The 19,098-nt window shown below is 42.6% G+C and overlaps 1 protein-coding gene across 1 annotated transcript; it reads left to right on the plus strand.

Moving 5' to 3' along the window:
• The first annotated feature begins 951 nt into the window (after positions 1-951).
• Positions 952-15,748, plus strand: LOC111233153 (SLAIN motif-containing protein 1-like). The gene is made up of 9 exons (XM_022760911.1): positions 952-1,438; positions 3,038-3,174; positions 7,926-8,069; positions 8,426-8,545; positions 10,266-10,415; positions 11,860-12,255; positions 13,461-13,610; positions 13,751-14,084; positions 14,648-15,748. The coding sequence occupies exons 1-9, from the start codon at positions 1,005-1,007 to the stop codon at positions 14,721-14,723; spliced, it is 1,941 nt and encodes a 646-aa protein (XP_022616632.1). The 5' UTR covers positions 952-1,004; the 3' UTR covers positions 14,724-15,748.
• Positions 15,749-19,098: the final 3,350 nt, after the last annotated feature.

Here is a 19,098-nt window from a genome sequence, read left to right on the forward strand (position 1 = left end):
CCAGATAAACCGCCCAGGGGGCAGGGGGGTATAAATGTGTTTTTGGGGCCATATTGACCTCCACTATACATGTACATGGCATGGCAGTGTTATAATTTCCCCAGGCACCCAGAAACCAACCAGCGCTGACCCTGGAGCAGAAGTGAGTATTTGATTAGTCAATCAGTTGACTGACAGGAAGTTAATTGGCAACAATTTTAATAATTGATTCCAAAATATTTGCTAGAGTTCTCTGGTGATTTCACTGTTTTTAAACCCAAACAATGAACCAGGTCTAGTTTAAAAACTCCTGTCTGAAATTAACCTTTTATGCATTTTAATCAGTCTTCAGGCTCTCTCTGTTAATGTAGTCCAAAAAGTTATTTTTCATCTTGACCTGGTCTGATGTGGACTGAGTACTTAAGTTTACCGAACCTGCAAATATACGTTTCCTATTTGGTTCTATAACCAACTGCCACCACGAGATGTCGCCAAATTAGCATTAATGAACCAGGTGCGTCCCTGCTCATTATAACGCACCTGTTTCTGCTTGAGAATAATTAGCCCATTGTATGAACGGATAGATTCATAGGGAAACATTGTAGTTGAGTATATCTGCTTCAAATAAATGAATATATATGTTAATAACGATTAAATCGTGTTTAGGTTTACAGTCTAACTATATACAAAATCCTACACGTTTGTTTTGGATATTATCACATAATTTAAAGTGTGACAGGTGCACTTCCCACCTGTAATCAGTCCCGTATGTTGTGACGGTGGAGGCTGGGGTGTGTGGGTGTGTGTGGTGGAGAGGTGGAGTCACGTAGCCTCCCATTGGCTGCCGGTCCAGACAGGCGTACGAGACAGATTACTACCACTGCCGAATACAGAAAGCAGTCTGTGGGTAAAGGGGTGAGCCAGCAGCCGCAGCAGCTTGGCCCTACCTGTCCTCCGTTTCGGATCCAAAGTGGAGGTGGGTTAGCGGCTAATACAACGTTTTTTTTTGTGTGCGTTCTGGTCCAATGGAGGCAGCGGTACTGAACCCCGGGATAATGACGGAGCTGGACTGCAACAGCAACACCCTGAACGCCGAATTGGAGGTGAAGAAGCTGCAGGAGCTGGTCCGGAAACTGGAGCGGCAGAACGAGCAGCTGCGCACCCGGGCGAGCGGCTGCTCAGGCGGCCCGCATGTGCTGCCTCCATCCCCGGCGTGCGCGCTCGGGAGCGCCGGTGGATACTGTCTGCCCAGCCCTGTGCCCACCCTGCTGTGTCAGTCGTCTTTGGGGTCATTCTTGCCCCCGGAGGAGCCTTTCGAGTATTTCCACCCGCACACCGCCGGTGATGGAGCGGCTGCTGCGGGGGAGGCGGAGGACGCTTTCGAGCCGTCGGTTCTGGATGAGCTGGAGCTATTGGACTTGGATTCTCTGTGCTGCTCAGATGAGTCTGAGGAAACATGGTAACTGTCCAATGATTGTTTAAATTTTCAACCATTTGTTGCTTTTTTTTGTTGCAGTAAGTCGTGAGTCTTGCATGCAAAGGCCACATGTGTGATTTAGATGATTTAGATGATCTTATTGTTTGTGGGTGTGTGGTTTGGAAGCAGCAGCCTGTCCAGCTTCTGCATCACCAAAACAGAGCCACACACCCTGGAAGTTAATTAGGGAGCTAAAAGGAAGAGGCCACTTGTTACCAGGCCTGCACCAAGCTGCCATTCTCCCTATGTGTAGGAGATGAATTCTCATCATGATGCCACTTGCTTGATGCTTTTACATCAGTGCCTTGCTCTGCCCACAGGGAATCAAACCCTGAACCAACTCTGTGCAGAAAACCCTTCAGATCCTGCTCTTGATCATTGTCTCTTATTTGATGTCATCTTCCACTAGAAAAAAAAACCCATCTGAGGTGGTTGCTAAGAGACCAAATCAAATTCAGAAAGTGAAATTTTTGCTGGTTTTGACATCCAGGGTGAAGTGGCCATCTCATGCAAACAGGAAGCAACTTACTCTGAGCAGCTGACAGTAACTAACAAGTTGTTTTCATTCGTAACTAACTGACTGATTCAGTTAACCGACAAGCTGGTTGTTAGAGGCTCCCATTAAAATTTACCAGAGCTCATAGTGGTGTCTTCAAATAGCTTTATATATATATATCCACTCCCTGTGTCTAAAATAGTAACCGAGGTGTGTGTTCTGTCCCTTTCAGGTCAGACTCTCACCTGAAGTCAGTGCAGGTTTTAATCTATAATTCAGCTCCCCCCATGTTGCCTGCAGAGCAGACTCATGGAGGGGAGTTCGGCGCTGTCAGAATAATCTGATCCACTCCATCTGAACAGAGCGGCTCCTAGATTTTACACCGAGTCATCAGGAGATGATGAGTTGGTGGCACAAAGGAAAGATGGAGTCTGAGTCGTGATCTGTCAGGGACTGCATGGAGGAGATTTGCAACAGGGCAATAACGTGTTCATAACACTCATATTATGAGGAAAACATTGGTATTAAAGTGTATTAAAATGGCCCCTTTATTTTGGTGATTCTTATATTTTCAATTGAGTTGAGTTGGTTTCTCTGTGGAAGCAACAAAAACAGGATTATCGGATATATTAAATTTAGGACATGCTACCATCCAAGAAGAGTATTACATGCCCAGTGTCAGTATGTTCCCCAAGAAAACAAGAAGAAAATGGCTGATTTATGTTCAGGAAGGGGGTTGAAAAAGAGGAGGAGGATGTTAATGTTGCAAATCTTACTTTTTGTTGTTGCTCTTTACAAGGTTTCAGCCATTTCTCTTGCTTATTATATGGCAGTGTTTGCTGAAATATCTCAACAACTATTTAATGAATTGCCATGAAATGTTGTTCAAACATTCATGCTCCACAGAGGACGAGTCCTAAAAACGTTGGTAATCCTCTGACTTTTCATCTGCCCCCAGCATCATGTCAAAGTCTCCTCGGACAGCTGCTGGCAGGCTGTAGAACAACAGCTCATTCTCATCTATTTCTGAGCTACAGTTAAGACATATATTTGACGTTTCTTCTTTCTTTGGCATCTCTTTCCAGGTTGTATGTGTCATCAAAAGCCGCAGAGTTTACAGAAAACTTTCTCACGCCTCTGCAGTGGTGCCGGCAAGTTCTGGACTCTCCCAAATCAGAGGTGGAGGCCGCCAGGCGATCGCTGTCCCTCCGACTGGAGCAAGGTACCGAGCTCACAGGTTGTTCGTGTGCAGGTGGGGGGGGGGCATAGATTGGCCCCGGGGGGAGGTTGTGTTGTACGGTGAAGGAGCCAACCGCGCACAACAAGACACAAACACAGAGCGTAGATACATCCAGGGAAACCACACTAGTCTCACAGTTGTCGTAGGGTGTTAAATCAAAAGTTACTGTGTATCATCACGTGTGTTTGTTCCTGAGATAAGAAAACTGAGTGATATTACACGTTGGATTTGTTAAATTTAACAAGTCTGAACTGTTGAGCGCACTGCAACTAGAAAATCAATGTTACGGTGAGGTCTGCAAACCTCTGCGGCACTGATTTCCTGTCCGTCTTATGACAAACCTTCATTTATTTGCACATTAATAAAACATAAAGCAAAGTGTAGTTAACTATGTTCACTTTATACTCCCAGCAAACATAAACATATCTGCATCCTTTCCAAAGATTTATATATCCTCAATAGTCTGTGCAGAATTTACATATAGAATGTTCGATTTTCAAATTAAAATGTCTCTGGATTCTGGGGCCGTCCTTAGATTTAAAATCAGGCGGCTTTTTTCTAGACAACCTCTAAAGACCAGAGAGCAATGCACATGCAAGAAATCTAGGAAGAGGTGAGGATGATTCTTAGAGATGTAAACCAGCAGAGGAACTTATTTCAGATTAAGATCTGCATTTTATGTTGTCGTAGTGTGTCATTGACTCATGGACTCTGATCTGTTGAGAATCATCTTAAGTGGCTGCTATCAGGGATATTTTGAGTTATTTCTCTTGCTTATTTTCAGTTTTCTCTATGTCCGTGTAGTTACGTCAATTTCCCTGATGTGTTTGTCATTTTTTATTTTCATTGACCACATAAGAAATACTTTACACCCCCCCACCCCACCCCACCCTCCAATTTGAGTTTCCTCAGTCTCACTCAGTCCACCAGAGGCGGGGACAGCAGATTAGTTGGCAGGGTGCTGCTCGCCTCCAGGCTATTTGAAACTGATGTAAGCAGCTTTTAGGTGTCTTGCCAAAACACATAGCTCACTCGCTCACAATCACTTAACTGTCTCACACAACACAAACCTTTTCCAGGAAGAAGTGCTAAATTGTTACTTGTCTAGACTTTAACAGCCTGGTGCTCTTACAGTCTTGTGAGGGGGGGCAGTCTGGAGTCTGGCACCAAAATTTATACAACTTGGCCGAGATTCAGAGAGTTAGGAAGTCACAGTGACAGTGTGAGGAGAACCTTCAGATCACTGTGCAAATGAGAGATGATTTGAGTAGTGACGTTCAACTGTGGGCCGTGGCCAATCAATGACCACGATTGGTTTATGGCAATACTAATACATTGCTTTTATTTATATATATATATAATGTATATGTGTTTTTTGCAACAATATGGTGGAGAACCTTTTATTTGTCATTATCACGATATGTAAAATTACATAGACATTGATAGAGAATCTTATCCTTATTGCTCACTCCCAACAAAATGGGACATATAAAAAATATCAAACTGATGTTTAAAGTTTGATTATTGGAATAAAATCACAAGATCACATCATCACACTACAAATTTTTTAATAAGGACTGTGTGGCGTTCTTCATTACTGGTTAAGTATTTTTTAATGAGTTATAAGGAAGTTTTTTCTGAGGGTTGTGTACAGGAACGCTCAGCTCACATGCAAACAGTGTGACACATTCACACCTGGAAGCTGTCCAGTACAACCACAGTCTGATACTGTTAGCCAATCAGCAGCTAAATTGGAGCTGTTGGAGGTTAAATGCCTTGCTCAATGGCACCTTAGTGGTGGTAATAATCAAGAACAGGCAGGTTCATCCTGCTGCTCCAAGGATCCAACTGCTCACCTTTGCAGCATTTAAATGTTTTTGAATTTCTTTGTGCAGTAATCATACAGCTTAGTCTATAAATGCTCTTTATGTCTTTACATATGAATGTGATAGTAGAGACTAATAACACACTTGGCAGCATGAGCCATGTTGTGACACTGCAGATGATAATTCACAGGCAGTCTGAGTTCGTCCACCTTTTATTTAAATATTAAGTCAGTAATAGGCTCCAAGAACCTCATCTGATGGACAGAGTAAACTGGGATTAGAGCTGTAGCTCCATCGTGTTGAATGGCGCCAGTTTTAGTGGGTCAGGCATCTAAACAGGATGGTGGGAGGCCCTGTGGTAGCTCCAGAACAGGCTGGAGAGACTACATAGCTGCAAGTGTTGCGGGGAAGAGGGACGTCCGGACTGCTTTGCTTAACCTGCTGCCACAGCCAGCCAAATAATTTTGATCATTACAATAAAATCACCCAACGTTCCCCCACTCTCATACTACCCAGGGCTAGTTCTCCTGCAGTCATCAGGTTGAAGTTGGATCACCTTCGTCACTACGCTATGACTAATGGGGATCAGCAGGACAGTGGAGCTCACACACTGTAATCCGTCCAGGCCTCGTAGCCTTAAGCGGTTCAGGCCCGGGTCACCTGACCTGCGTGTCTGCCTTAATGACGAGCATCACAAGAGGAGAGGAAACAGATTGGAGAAAGTAAAGCAGGAAAAGTGGCCACAGAGCTTCATCTGTCATAGTTTCATCAGCTGACTGGATGTCTGAAAAATAAACACCAGAGAAAATCAATATCGGTGTTAAGGCTGTCTCTTGGCTTGCATTCGGTGTTGTCATGGTTACCTCATGAGCCTGAATCGACTTTTTAAAAATAGGTTTAGTGTCTGTGGTGCATTGACAGGCAACCTGGAAAAAGCAGATCAGGATTATCAATAGATAATGTCAGTGTGTTGGAGAAATCCTCACCTGATCAATGAGTCTCTCTGTATACTTTATACTTGTGTGTGTGTGTGTGTGTGTGTGTGTGTGTGTGTGTGTGTGTGTGTGTGTGTGTGTGTGTGTGTGTGTGTGTGTGTGTGGAGGCGACAGCTCCCTCAGCTGAGCAGGAAGCTTAATACCCTGAAGCTTTTAATGAGAGGAGACGGTGCTGGACTCACCTGCGTGGGTGCGTGCGAGGCCGCGCTGCCTTCCCACACTTTGAAAATAACTGCAGATAATCAAGTTATCCTGAGAGGAAATAATCACTGTTGGACTTCTCTTGAAAGTTATCTGCTCATAGACTTGATACTTACAGACTCAACCACAACAAAAAGGATTGATTGATTGATTGATTGACTGACTGGGAAGTGCAGTGCCATCCTCCTCCTCTCTCAGCCAAGTTAACTGGGGAAACTGTTTCTTTGTGCACCTGGTTTTGTGCACAGGGCCAGTGTCATGCCAGCTGCTTTTTTTCTAGCTTTCATCTCACAGTCTTTGTCAGTATAGGGGTCACGGTAGTCGACCTCCGACTGGTCTGAGACCTGTGAAGTTGCTCCAGCTGTGCAGCTTGTTGCATCAGAGGCTAATGGTCCTCCACCGCAGCCTGTGCATCACTCAGAGCTGCAGAGGAGTCCTCCCACCAGCTTGGCCTGCCGTCTCTCTCCGCCTGAGGTTGAGTACAGTGAAATGGAGAGCTGTTGCCATGGAAACCGTGTACATGAAAGGAAAGTACCCCTCCTTGATAGCTACGTAGCTTAGATTCACACTGACAGGTAACGCAGAGAAATCCTCCTTTTGCATCTTTGGCTGAATGCAGGCTTCAATAACACACACACACACACACACACACACAGTGTTTAATATGATGCACAATGCAGCACATTTTTATTCATCTCTGTTCCCTAATAGTGCCTGGTGCTTCAAACCAGTCGAAATTTCTTCTCTGCATCTATGAATAGAAACTAAGGTGTGTGTGTGTGTGTGTGTGTGTGTGTGTGTGTGTGTGTGTGTGTGTGTGTGTGTGTGTGTGTGTGTGTGTGTGTGTGTGTGTGTGTGTGCGTGCGTGCGTGCGTGTGTGTGTGTGTGCGTGCGCGTGTGCGTGCGTGCGTGCGCGCAGCTTCAGTCTCTGAGCGGCACTGTTGTGTTGAATACAGCTTTGTCTTTGGTGCTAAGCACATGTGGAGCTGCTGAATAGAGCAGTGACAGACAGTGACAGACACAGTGCTGGTGAGGTAACAGCCCTCCTCTCAAAAAGATGTTTGTGTGTGTGTGTGTGTGTGTGTGTGCGCCCGTGTGTTGTGTCTGTTGTGTCTATCTTTGTATTTGTGTCTATTTTTGTGAGGGCCAGTCTCAGTTTTGGAGCCATGATGTAAAGACCCTGACTTCAGCTCATGCTACTCTTCAGAAATGGTCTGTTGTGAGGTTTATTTAAAGACATATTCAAATTGTTTTGTGCCTGGTGAAAGATGAGGGTGTATAGAATGAAGAGGCAGCTGATTTTTAATATCGCATTAAAACAAACTTGTTCAGTACGTGAACAAAAAACCCCTGGACACTGCAGTTTTTAGCAAACATTATTCAAGCTGTAGTAAATAGTGGATTTGTTAGGGACTATTTTTAGCTGCGGACTAATACACGTGTGTGGGACTGACTCGGATAAAATACAGTGCCCATTGTTCTTTGTCAGAAAGAAAAATGTGGCCCAGTGTAATGGTTTGGGTATTATTTTGTTGACAAGAAGAAAACCAGAATATCAGCAGCCTAATCCTTTAGTTTGAGATCCTCGCCAACACAAAATATTGTCTATTGTTTGTATTAAACATGAAAGTGGTCGATCATGATAATGCTGATAAATTAAATGTCCGCTCTCTGCTTGTTCCCTCCCGTCTCCTCTCTCCTCCATCCTCAGTCTCCAGGTGGCGTAGCTCCCTGTCCAGCCCCTCCCCCTCCTCCTCCCCCGGTCCTCCTCTGAGTCGAGTCGCCGGAGTGTCTCCCATCAGCGCTTCCCCTTCAGCCAAACCCTGCTCCACTCCACAGTCGTCTGAAAGACACGGTAACCAGACAGCATGCGTGTGTCACGCTCGGTCTGTGAGCTCTCTCTGGAATCAGCAGCAACATCGCAGAATAATGATGTTAACGTGTGATGTATCTGTTACATATGCAATATCTTACTTTTCACATATTTACAGTTTTAAATATGTCAAATATGAGACTGGTTTGAGTTGTGCGTGGCCAGAATTGGTTTAATTATGTTTGTTTTTGTTGTTAGTGGAGTCTAATTATATTAATTGCTCATTGCCTGTTTAACTATTATGGTCTTTTTTTTGGCGGTTTATCCTGATCTGCAGTTTGTGTTTCTGCTGAAAACTCAGTAGTTTCTCACCATCCCTCCTTCCCTCCCCGCCTCAGCTCCATCCCTCTCCTCCCCGCTCCACCCAGTCCTCCATCGGACGCTGAGTCCTGTAGGGAAGGAGCTCTCCCCTGTAGCTGAGAGGACCCCCACGTTCCTCCCTCACCCGGCCAGCCGAAGTAAGGAGCACTGCTGCTTTCTCCACTACTCCATGAAAACATCTGGATTATTGCTTTTCTTCTCCCATAAGGAGCATAATAATATAATAATAATACACTCAGCATATAAATTAACTTTCCAAAGTTGAACTGAATACTTCACGTGTAGTTATCAGAATATTAATGTGCAGGTTAACACTGTCTGAAACGCAGCGCTGCTTGTGTCTCATTATATTTGACCACATTTTGCTGCAGGAGTTGTTGTGTTATGTTTGAGGGTGAGAGCGACACAGATTCAAGTGCATTATTAGTGATGGAAAAAAAATAATGTTCCAGACAGAGCGGAGGGCAAAGCTTCAGGGGACGAGAGGGGCCACATTGTTGGAGTCCTGTTGAGCCCTGAAGGCACGGAGCTCATTTCTCATTGCTTCATGTAGCAGCAGAAACTAATTGCCACAGGGCTTCGTTGGTGGCTTTTTGCCAAAGGCTCAATTCCATGACAGTGCAAGTCAAAACAGCAACAAGGCATTAAAAAACCAGAGGCCTACTTTTGTACTTTTTGCTTCTTTTTAGGTGCTATCTGAATCTGTATTATAGATACCATGTTATTCAGGGTCAGAGCCAGGATCTTAGAAACACTGTGGTCATGACTCTAACCTTAACTCCACCATCCAAACTCTCACATTTAATCATTCATATGTCTGTTCAGCTGTCTCCCTACATTATGTTCTGAATGTTGTTTCAAAGTCTTCTTCACACTGTCAGGTACTTAACTATGTTGGAGAGTATTACATCTATCTTTTGAATAGTTTTTGACTAAAACGGTCAAATTTTAAGATATTTAGTCATGAAAAGTGTCCAGAAAGTGAGAGCATAATTTCCCAGATGAAGGTAAGTGAAGAGAAGAGACAAAACATTTCGAGTAGAAGGTAAAAAGAACCTAAACTGGGTTAATTTTACTTGACAAAACATCATAAATAATTTTAGTACAAGTCATCAAGATATGCAGATAATTTTGGTTTTAATCATCCAGATGTTGAGATATTTGCCTCTGAGATTTCTGCATCCACTTCAATGTCTGGATTATTCTGGATAATCCAGGGCCTATCACTGTACTCTGGGGACTATTTCTTTGGTGAAAAGTTAGTTACTCGAGTCAAGTGGGAAGTTATGTTATGTATTGTATTTGTTTTTTTTTAATTTGGGCAAACTGAACCTTTAAACAACACAGGCTGGTCTTATGAAAGGAATCAACAGAGATACATTTTAGGGCAAGTTTCTTAAACTCAGAGTGAGTCTGAGTCACAGAAGATAACAAAGGGTCCTGAGTCACCTCATTCGCTCTGGAATAATAGCCCTGATAGAAAGGATTATTTTAGAGAGCCATCGCAGTGAGCCGGTTTCAGGAATATCATTAACTGTGGAGAGGTTGGTGTAACCTCTCTGATAATATTTCTGCCTCACTGCTGCTTAATAGGCTCTAATTCTCAGAGCCAAGTATCACCCTCCATTAGTGTGAATCCTTCATCTTTATGTGGAGCACACTCGGATGACTCAAGGGTGCTTCCCTCATTACTGAGCCACCAAAAGTGAGCGTCGCTAAGCAGCACGGTGACTGTCTCATTTGTGTAACTGTCGTCGTGTCAGGACTGAGATGGGGGAAGGGCTGGTGAGGAAAATTGACACGAGTCAAACTGTTTTCTTTGACTGTTTTTTTGGGGGTTTTTTTGTTTGTTTTTAGGCCGCAGCCTCATGCGCTCAGCCCTCAGTCCTCAGTCATCCATGGACAGTGACCTCGGTGCTTCAGAGGTAGAAGACGACTCCATCACTCTGGGATACAAACTGCAAGACCTCACCGACGTCCAGGTCATGGCCCGGCTGCAGGAGGAGAGTAAGTCATTTACTCATCTTACATTCAAACAGAAGGAAGCGGTAGCTCTGCAGTTGAGATTTAACATGTCTAATGTCAGTGTTTCTGTGTAAAGAACAGCTCTTCCTCTGAGGAGTACTATATAATTAAAACTCTAAATTGCAGGGAAGTCAGACCACTGCATGCTGACTGTATTGTTCTTTATTTTTGCCCAGTGGCTCCCAAACAGGCGAGAGCAGAGGAATATAGAGTGAAACTGAGGTCAAAAAGACCATGTTCAGAGCAGACAGTCCAACACAGATATAACACTGTTAACTGCTGCAGTGCATCACAATAACTGTCTTTATGAGATTGATTCATTTGGTGGTCATAAATACACAAGTGCTGTGATACTAGTGAGCCTATCGAGACTCAGCAAAATGAAATGCACAATGGGAAAAAAGAGAAACTGCTCATTAAGCATAAACAATCAAATCCAACATATTTTTAAAGACTTTTTTTTCTTTTGCTAAATTTAACTTCTGTTTTTACACAGACAGACTTTTTTTGTGTTGTTACTTAAATTAAACAAAAGTCATTTTGTGACTTGTCTCCCCATTGTTGTTTCCTGCTGGGCTCCTGTTTTAGGCTCAAATGAGGCTACAATCAAAGTGTTTGAGTGTTTATAGGAGATGGCCTATATCCGGTTGAATGACTGCAAGTGTGTGGAGCGTAAAATGTGTGGCTTTTGTCCCTCTAAGTCCCTAAAGTGAATCAACTGTTCATTACAAAATCAAAACAATAAATTAGGAAAGTAAGCAATTAAGGCAGAAGACTTCAAATTAAACTTGACTAAGGGGATTTTGAACCCTTTTGTGTTTACATACAAAGACAAGCCAAAGCATATCCTAACCTTGTCCTTAGATTTAGCTGTAGAAGACTGTGATATGGTTATAAGCTCTGAAAAACACTAGTAAGTGGACCTTGAGTTGGGGTTGTTGTTCTTACATGCTCAAAAATGAACTTAAATGCTAAAGATACATCTGATCAAAGGCTATAAACAAGACCAGACAGTATTAAGGTTCAGTGCCCAGCCTTAGTGTTTAAAACCAAACATCATTGTGTGTCACTTGTAATCTTAAACATGTTTGTTGACCTGCATCTCAGGCAGAATCTACTCAAAGTAATTCTAGAACGTGAAGGTGAAAGGGGATTTTATGTTTTGTTCTGGCTGGACATGTCAGTTTTTTTCTAGTTGTGTCTCTGTCATTGTGCCAGTTCACTTCGTCTGCTGACCATCTGTCTCTATTGTTCCCTTCTTTCTAATGTTTTAACATATGGCCCCAGATCTCAGAGCTCATCGCTACTTCAGCTTCATTAACCCCAGGAGGTGATGATTGTGTGTGTATGTGTGTGTATGTCCTGGCTGTGCGTGCGTGCATGTGTGTGTGTTTTGCCTGCTGGTCCTCATATCTCGCTCCTCCAGGTCTAAGGCAGGACTACGCCAGCACGTCGTCCATCCTGGCCAACCGCCGCAGCCAGAGCTTCACCTTCCAGCTCAGCCAGCTCAGCGCCGGCCCCGACCTGGAGGAGGAAGAAGAGGAGGACGACGAAGACTACGGCCTCCTGCCCCCGCCGCAGCCGCGCCTCACCCGCCTTCCGCACTCCCACACCTTCTCCAGCATACGAGACTGGCGAAGAAGCACCTGTTCCCTGTCCACCCCTCCTTCCACCCCCTCCACCCCTCCATACCCTTCCGCTGGGTTCGCCTTTCAAGCTCAGCCCCAAACCCAGCCCCTGGGACTGGGACTGGGACTGGGACTGGGACTTGGACTGGGCAGCCTCTGCGCATCCGAGCAGCAGGGATTCAGACCAGGGTCAGGTGAGAAAAGAGGCTTTTGTTATTTACCTGTACACATGATTTTCTTTGTTGCGAGTAGATACCAAAGTCTAAGTGTGGTTATTCTGTCATTCTAATTGAAGTCAAAGGTAAAATAATATTTGGTAAGAAGCCAAGCCACTCTTCTCCAGTGTGCACAAGTTAAAAGCTGCACCTTTACCAAGGTTGGTAGATGAACAATAATCTTTCAAGGAAGTCTCAACAAAATCATAATTCTAAAAGTATTCTGTTTGGGAGAACTATCTAAGCCTTTGTTTAGCATTTGCCTTAAAGACCCTAAAACTTATTTTCTCAATCAGTCCTACTTTGAGAACACAAGATAACAAGAATATAAGACACTAGTTAATTGACCAGGGCTTCATACTTCCCCTTTGATTATCAGCATAAAAAAGTGAGGTAGAGGCTTAACACTTACTGAAATACACCGTCATTACTCTGATTAGCACTAATGAGTTATCTCTGTCTCTATGTTGTGTATGTGAAATCTTGTATGTGTGTATTTGTATACATATTTGTGTGTTGGTTATATTGTTTTGGGGAAACTTCATCGTGGCGTCCAGCCGAATTTGAGAGTAAGTCGACATCATTTTATAAGTATGAAATACACTTTGATACTTACTTAACTTCATAAACATTGAAATATTATTGAATATTAATCCAGCTTTTGTGTGACTGAACACTATTTAAAATCGCATTGCTCATCAACTTTCACATTTTGAGATGTATCCAACCTTTGTTCTCTGATCGTACGTCGACGCCCCGGACTGACCCACACTGATGCTCTAACCACTTGATAATAACTCTGTCTAAGCCTCTTGTACAACTGGACTTAAAGCTCTAAGACTGGCGTGTTTCCGTTCTGAGGCAGAGACAAGAGAGAGAGTTTGATGGGATTAGAGTTAGGAGAGTAAATCAAGCAACTGTTTGTACGCTAAAGGAGATCACAGCCAGCTTGACGTGCATTCTTAAGGGATGGAGGCGTAATAAAAGAACAGGCATGACTGTACAACAAAACAGACTTACATGTAATGCTTTACTGTATTTATTTGCACCTATGGATGTGTTCTCTAACCCTTTGTGATTTAGAACAGCAAGACGGGTCTGTTTTTACGTCAAAATCTGCCCAAGTGCAGCTTTAAACATCCTGTGTTTATTTTTGTTTTGCTGTTTTTGTTCATCTCTCCTAGATAAGCTGCGCAGGAGCATGCCTAACCTTGTCAGAGCTCCCAGCATGCCGAGTGTGCCCATTCCGACCAATCCTAGTGCTTCCCCTTCTTTGCTTCGTAACAGCCAGAGTTTTGATTCATCCAGCGGGCTTGCTCGCCTGCAGTCCTCCAGTAAGACACTACTTTCATTTTGCTTCAAGGAATTTAAAATAAACTTCATTGTTATGAAATTGATGACATGCATAAACAGCAGTTGGCTAATTTCAGCTTTCTTTTCTGCTTTTACATCTGCTGTCCCTGCCCTCCTCCAGTCCCCTCCCCAGGCCAACTCCAAAACAGGGTCCAGAGTGTCGGAAATTTCTCCGCCTTGTCACGGCAGCCCCTGAAGGCCACCGCCTACGTCAGTCCCACCATCAAGGGCTCGGTTTCCATGCCGACCTCCGTCAGCCTCCAGTCCCTGAACTGCAGCGGCGGGAGTAACGGTGGAGTCGGCAGCGGGATCCCTCTGCTCAGTAAACCTGCCGGTGGAGGGGGGACGCCCACTTCCACACCAAGCACTCCTCGCAGCAGCCTGCCCCGTCCCGCCTCCTTTGTGGCCACCACAAGCTCCACCCCCCGCAGCAAGGTGGCCCAACCAACGCGAAGGTAAACTGTTCAGTTTTATTCCCTATAAACACTACTATATACTTGGAACTGGATGAAAACACAGGACCTTTGTTTCATCTTTGTAGCGATCCCAATATTTATGATCTTGGTCAATAAATCAAAAACACATTTCAGGAAATTCTCTTCTAAGGCCGAGTAGACTCAAATCATCATCATTTGTTTTCCTTGTGTTTAGATACAACACATTCAAGCTGCATTTGTCTATATGATATAATGATGATATAATCAAATAATGTAAAAGTTTTACGAACAGTGATGTTTTTGCTGTGTGACAATAATAATGGTGGTAATGAGAATAACAATGCACTTCACCCCTATAACAATGAAAGTTCAAAGAATGAATTAGATTCAAACAATAAATGAAGACGAACAATTTTGCAGGAAATTATTTGTGTGCAGGTCAACAAACATGTTTAAGATTACATTGTGCACACAGCCCAGTGTAAGTTCCTACTTGCACACAAAAGTACTTTGTTGCAATATTATTGGTACTTAGGCTCAGTCAGTATCCCCTACTTTAAAAATGACCCTTTTTTCCTCAGTTTACTGACACCTCCAAAGAGCTTGTCCACCCTCAGTGCCCTTCGTGACAGCACCTGGAGAGACGGCTGCTACTGATGAATGGATGAACTGGTGCAGTGGCACCCCGCTGGCTGGGGCGATTCACTTACACCTCAACATCAAGTTTTTCATGGCGACATTGACTGGGTCTGACCAAATCGTTCCTGTGGAGATGACCACCTTAAATCTGAGATCCTGCATAGAATGGTTAGATGTTACCACAGTTGAGGGTTTTAACATGAACTGATCTCTCATGCCATCGATTTAATTCTATGCAGAATTTCTTCGGGAAAGGCGGGTTGTTTTATTCTGGATTTGAGTGTATATGCATGTCAGGTTTCAATTTACTGAAAGCTTCACACTCGTCGACTGACTGATCCGTGCCAAGGGGGATTTATTCCCGGTTGCTCGTGTGCAATAAACTGCTGGCTGTAGGGTAACAGTAATACTAACCTGCTAAAGAGGGCTGCCAGTTTTTATGAAATGAGCCTCACGATATTGTATTTATTTATATATATTTATTTTAGGTAAAACATTTTTGACTAATCAGGTGTTTTCCCTCTGGCAACAAGCGCCAATGATGCTGCTAAAATTAAATCAGTCCCTCTTAGTTTGGGCACATTTGGTGTAATTTTACAAGCAAAACAAGTATGTATTCGTGTAAAAAGCTAACTATTAAGTGTGCATACTTACATATATATATATTGATGCAATATTATTGAATTTTAAATGTGAATCCTGACCAAAATGAAAATGTCTGAATGTGTTTACAAAATTGTCTCACTATGGCATCACAAGACTTTGTGCATATTAACACTTTTAAATTGTTTAATGACCTATAAGGGAAACTGTTCTTGTTGCACTTTGTATAAATCTCTGAATTTACTGATATTTTTACGTTCTGTTCTTACTAATGTTTGCACTTCTTTTACATTTGATCTTCTGGATTTAGGGGAAAAACAGCTGTTAATTAAATGTTCTTTGGGAGATTTCACAGTTACACACGGCATAATGTAGCACCCTTTGTTTGTAATATTTGACTTGTGTTTTTAAATGACCGTTAACATGGCACATTTCACAAAACCGTGACACTTTTGTTACTGTAATAGACTGAATGAATGAAACGTTTTAATAAAACACTGAATTACAGATGCCTTTTCCCTTATTTTATAGTAAAAACATGCAACTCTTAACTATGACCAGGAAACCAGTTAAAATAGAAACTGCCTTCGTTTAAAGTGATTTAACTTGTTTCCTTAGTGAAAGCAATTTTGAACCATGAAAAATAGATTTAACATATTTATCAGTATGTAACAAGCTGTGGTAATCTTATCACTAAGAGGTAGGTCTTTCACGTTTTATGATGCCACCTAGTGGTAGATGAAGTGAATTGTATACTTAAAATTTCCAATAAACAAAGCATTTTTAAAATTGTTTAAGACTGCAGTACATTACATTCATCGTGTCACACTCTAATGTGTAGGACAACAGTTGGATGAATGAATGAAGAATCATAACTGACTTTGATCAATACATAAATACACAATGAAAAATAAGCAGGTAAGTGTAACTGATGATTATGAATATGTTAATATTGGTAATTAATTAAAAGATCTTTTGACCAGGCAGTTCAATAAAGTGTAATGTCAAAACTGACAGAGAGATGGTCAAGAAGGGTAGGAATTAGACCTGCATGATATGAGGGAAATTTGCGATGTAGGACGACACTGTTCAATTTTGCAATTATGATAAATATATAATCATCTTGGATGATAGACTCGAAAATTCATGGACTGGCCTTGGCTTTAATACCATGTCCTCAAAATACCTGTGCAGGTGTCTAACCTATTGAGCCACCAAACCAGACACAAGGAGAGTGTCTTTCTTAAATAACCATCTGTGCTAGATCTTAAAACTTAAACAATTCCAGGGTGATTTAACCACCAATCTTAGAATCCTTAGAGAAAGACTCTAACTACTAGGCCAAAGACAATGAAATTATCTTCAGTCTTTCCTCTAATTCTCGGCCATATGATTCATATGATTGGCTGACATTTCAACATACGATCTGTGCAACTGCTGTTTTGGGCAGCAGCCAAACACCCCTCTGTTCTCTACCCCGCTTAGTACAATCCGGGTTCCCCTTCTATAAATCAAATTGGATTCATCCACATCCTGTTTGACAGTCTGACCTTTCACCTTGGCTTGGAGGCAGCACGCATGGGACCACATGCTACAAACATTTGGGTAATTTCAATTCAATTAAATATCACTAAACAACTATCAAAATAAGTCACATCAAATGTCTTTGTGTAGCTCTACCATTAACTTCCAAGTCATGTCAAAGGAAATCACAACTTAGTACTCTCAAATTCTAAGCAACCAAATTATTCACATTTAGCAAGCCCAGGTAACCCCACATGCTCAAGCTTCTCTGTTGACTTTCAAACATCTTCACTCCTGATATCATTCATAGGAAATGTAGGAAGAGGCAAAGAAGACTCAAAACAAAGGTCCACAGGGGAAGACGGCCTGTAGTGCTTCACTCAGGAATTTTGCATATTATATTTGTCAGTGTTATTATAGAAATAACACTGACAAAACATTTTGCATTTTGTGACACTTAACAGATAAGACTATGCACAAAACAATGTGTATCTTTGCTTGTGCACTACTTTCTTGCAATGGCATCACTCCACTTTACATGTGTGGGAACAGCACATTAACTCCTATTTCATGTGGCAGCTCTTCACTCTTTCTCACTCAGAACACAACATCAGTCATGGAGGGAGGAAGTGCATCGCTTCACTCTTATCTCTATATTTCACCCATGCAGGTCAAATTAAAAAATGTATACAACCAAAAGCAATAAAAATAACACTTCTTTACAAAACTTACCAAGACGAGAGAGATATATACGAGTATCATGTAACAGATTGTAAATGTGGATTGTTGCATGATGATTGATTATGAAGTTTGTAAAATGTGACCTACTACGTGATGTGTTGTCCAGGCGGTCCAGAGGGTCCAGCAAAGGTGACATGACAAGGGGTGGTCAGAGCTGAGGCCTGCTGATTGAGCCATGATCCTTATGTGAAAAATGAGAAATGGATATAACGTTTCCATATGATTGACGGCCAAATTGATATTTTGAATAACTGGTAAGTGTTTTTTTGCTAGATGAAATTGCAAAGAATGATAGATGAGAAGCAATAGGGACCAGTGAGAATAGTGGATAAGAAGAGTTGTGGTGATTTGGGGAATGTGAGTTTTATTGGAGAGATAGTGGTGATGTTGTTTGAATTGTGTAGATTGTGAAATTAGAGGTGGTGGTTGTGTATGTTTGTAGGGCTAAGTGTTGTAAGTGTTGTAGAGTGAGAAAGCAGAGATGAAAAGTGAGCAGTTTTGTGTTTGTGGCAAGAGTGAAAAGATGTGCAGATATAAGGAAATGGTCTTACTGCTGTGTCAGACAGTGCATGGTCGCTGATGCAGCTGAGTATGATGTTGAGAAAGGGGCGTCTCCACCTGTAAAGAAGAAATAGAGCAAATGTGAGTGTTTTGACTTGAGTGTTTGAGGCTACAGTGATATATGTAAAAAATGACAGGTACACTGTGGCTTGTATTGTTTTCCCCTCTTGTAGAATTATATGTTAAGTATATATAAGATAAGCGGCGGTCGTGATTGGTTGGCACGTTATCACGGCTCCCACGGTCTCGACCTCAGGTCTCCGAGTGCGTCACCCGTCCGGAGCAGGTGACACTCTCCAGAGACAAGTTGAGAAAGATATTGTGTGTATTTAAATAGAGCATGTTTGTTTTGTCATGGTGATATAATTGGAGTGTTTTAAATGAGAAGACACTTGATGGATGGATGCGAGTATTCTAAATAATGTGGATGCGGTGAGTACACACGCTACAGTACGTGATGAAGCAGTTAATTCCCAAATGAGCTGGCACGGCCATTACCTTTTGTGACGGGTGGTCGCCACCCTTTCCGGTCTACATGGACAGCCGCTCGCTCTTTCCTAGAAGGTGGGTGAATGTGGCACATGTGTGAGCGTAAAGAGTGAAGAGCGGGAGTTTGGAGTGGTGTGCTGGGACGGGCGCCGGTCCTGGTCTGGCAAGCGGGACATCTGCGTTAAAAAGAAGACACAAGCACATGTAATGACAGACAGACTGTGTAGGCTGAGATGAGGGAGGGTGGGTACTCTGCGTGACATTTGAGGTGGTTGTGATGTGATTTTGTAGTGTTTGTGATTGATGTTGAAGTTTCCAAGTGGTCAGCATGCAGAGAAGAGAGTGAGCAGAGTACATATGCAGCAGAATAAAATGAAATGAGTGGTCTGAATTTTCTCTCTGTCCCCGTTTGAGTCAAAGTTTAGTCCTGTATATTTCAAATATTATAATTGTAGGTGATATGTTTGCTCATTAG

The sequence above is a fragment of the Seriola dumerili genome, unplaced genomic scaffold (assembly GCF_002260705.1).
Source record: "Seriola dumerili isolate Sdu_G_001 unplaced genomic scaffold, Sdu_1.0 BDQW01000018.1, whole genome shotgun sequence".
Taxonomy (NCBI): domain Eukaryota; kingdom Metazoa; phylum Chordata; class Actinopteri; order Carangiformes; family Carangidae; genus Seriola; species Seriola dumerili.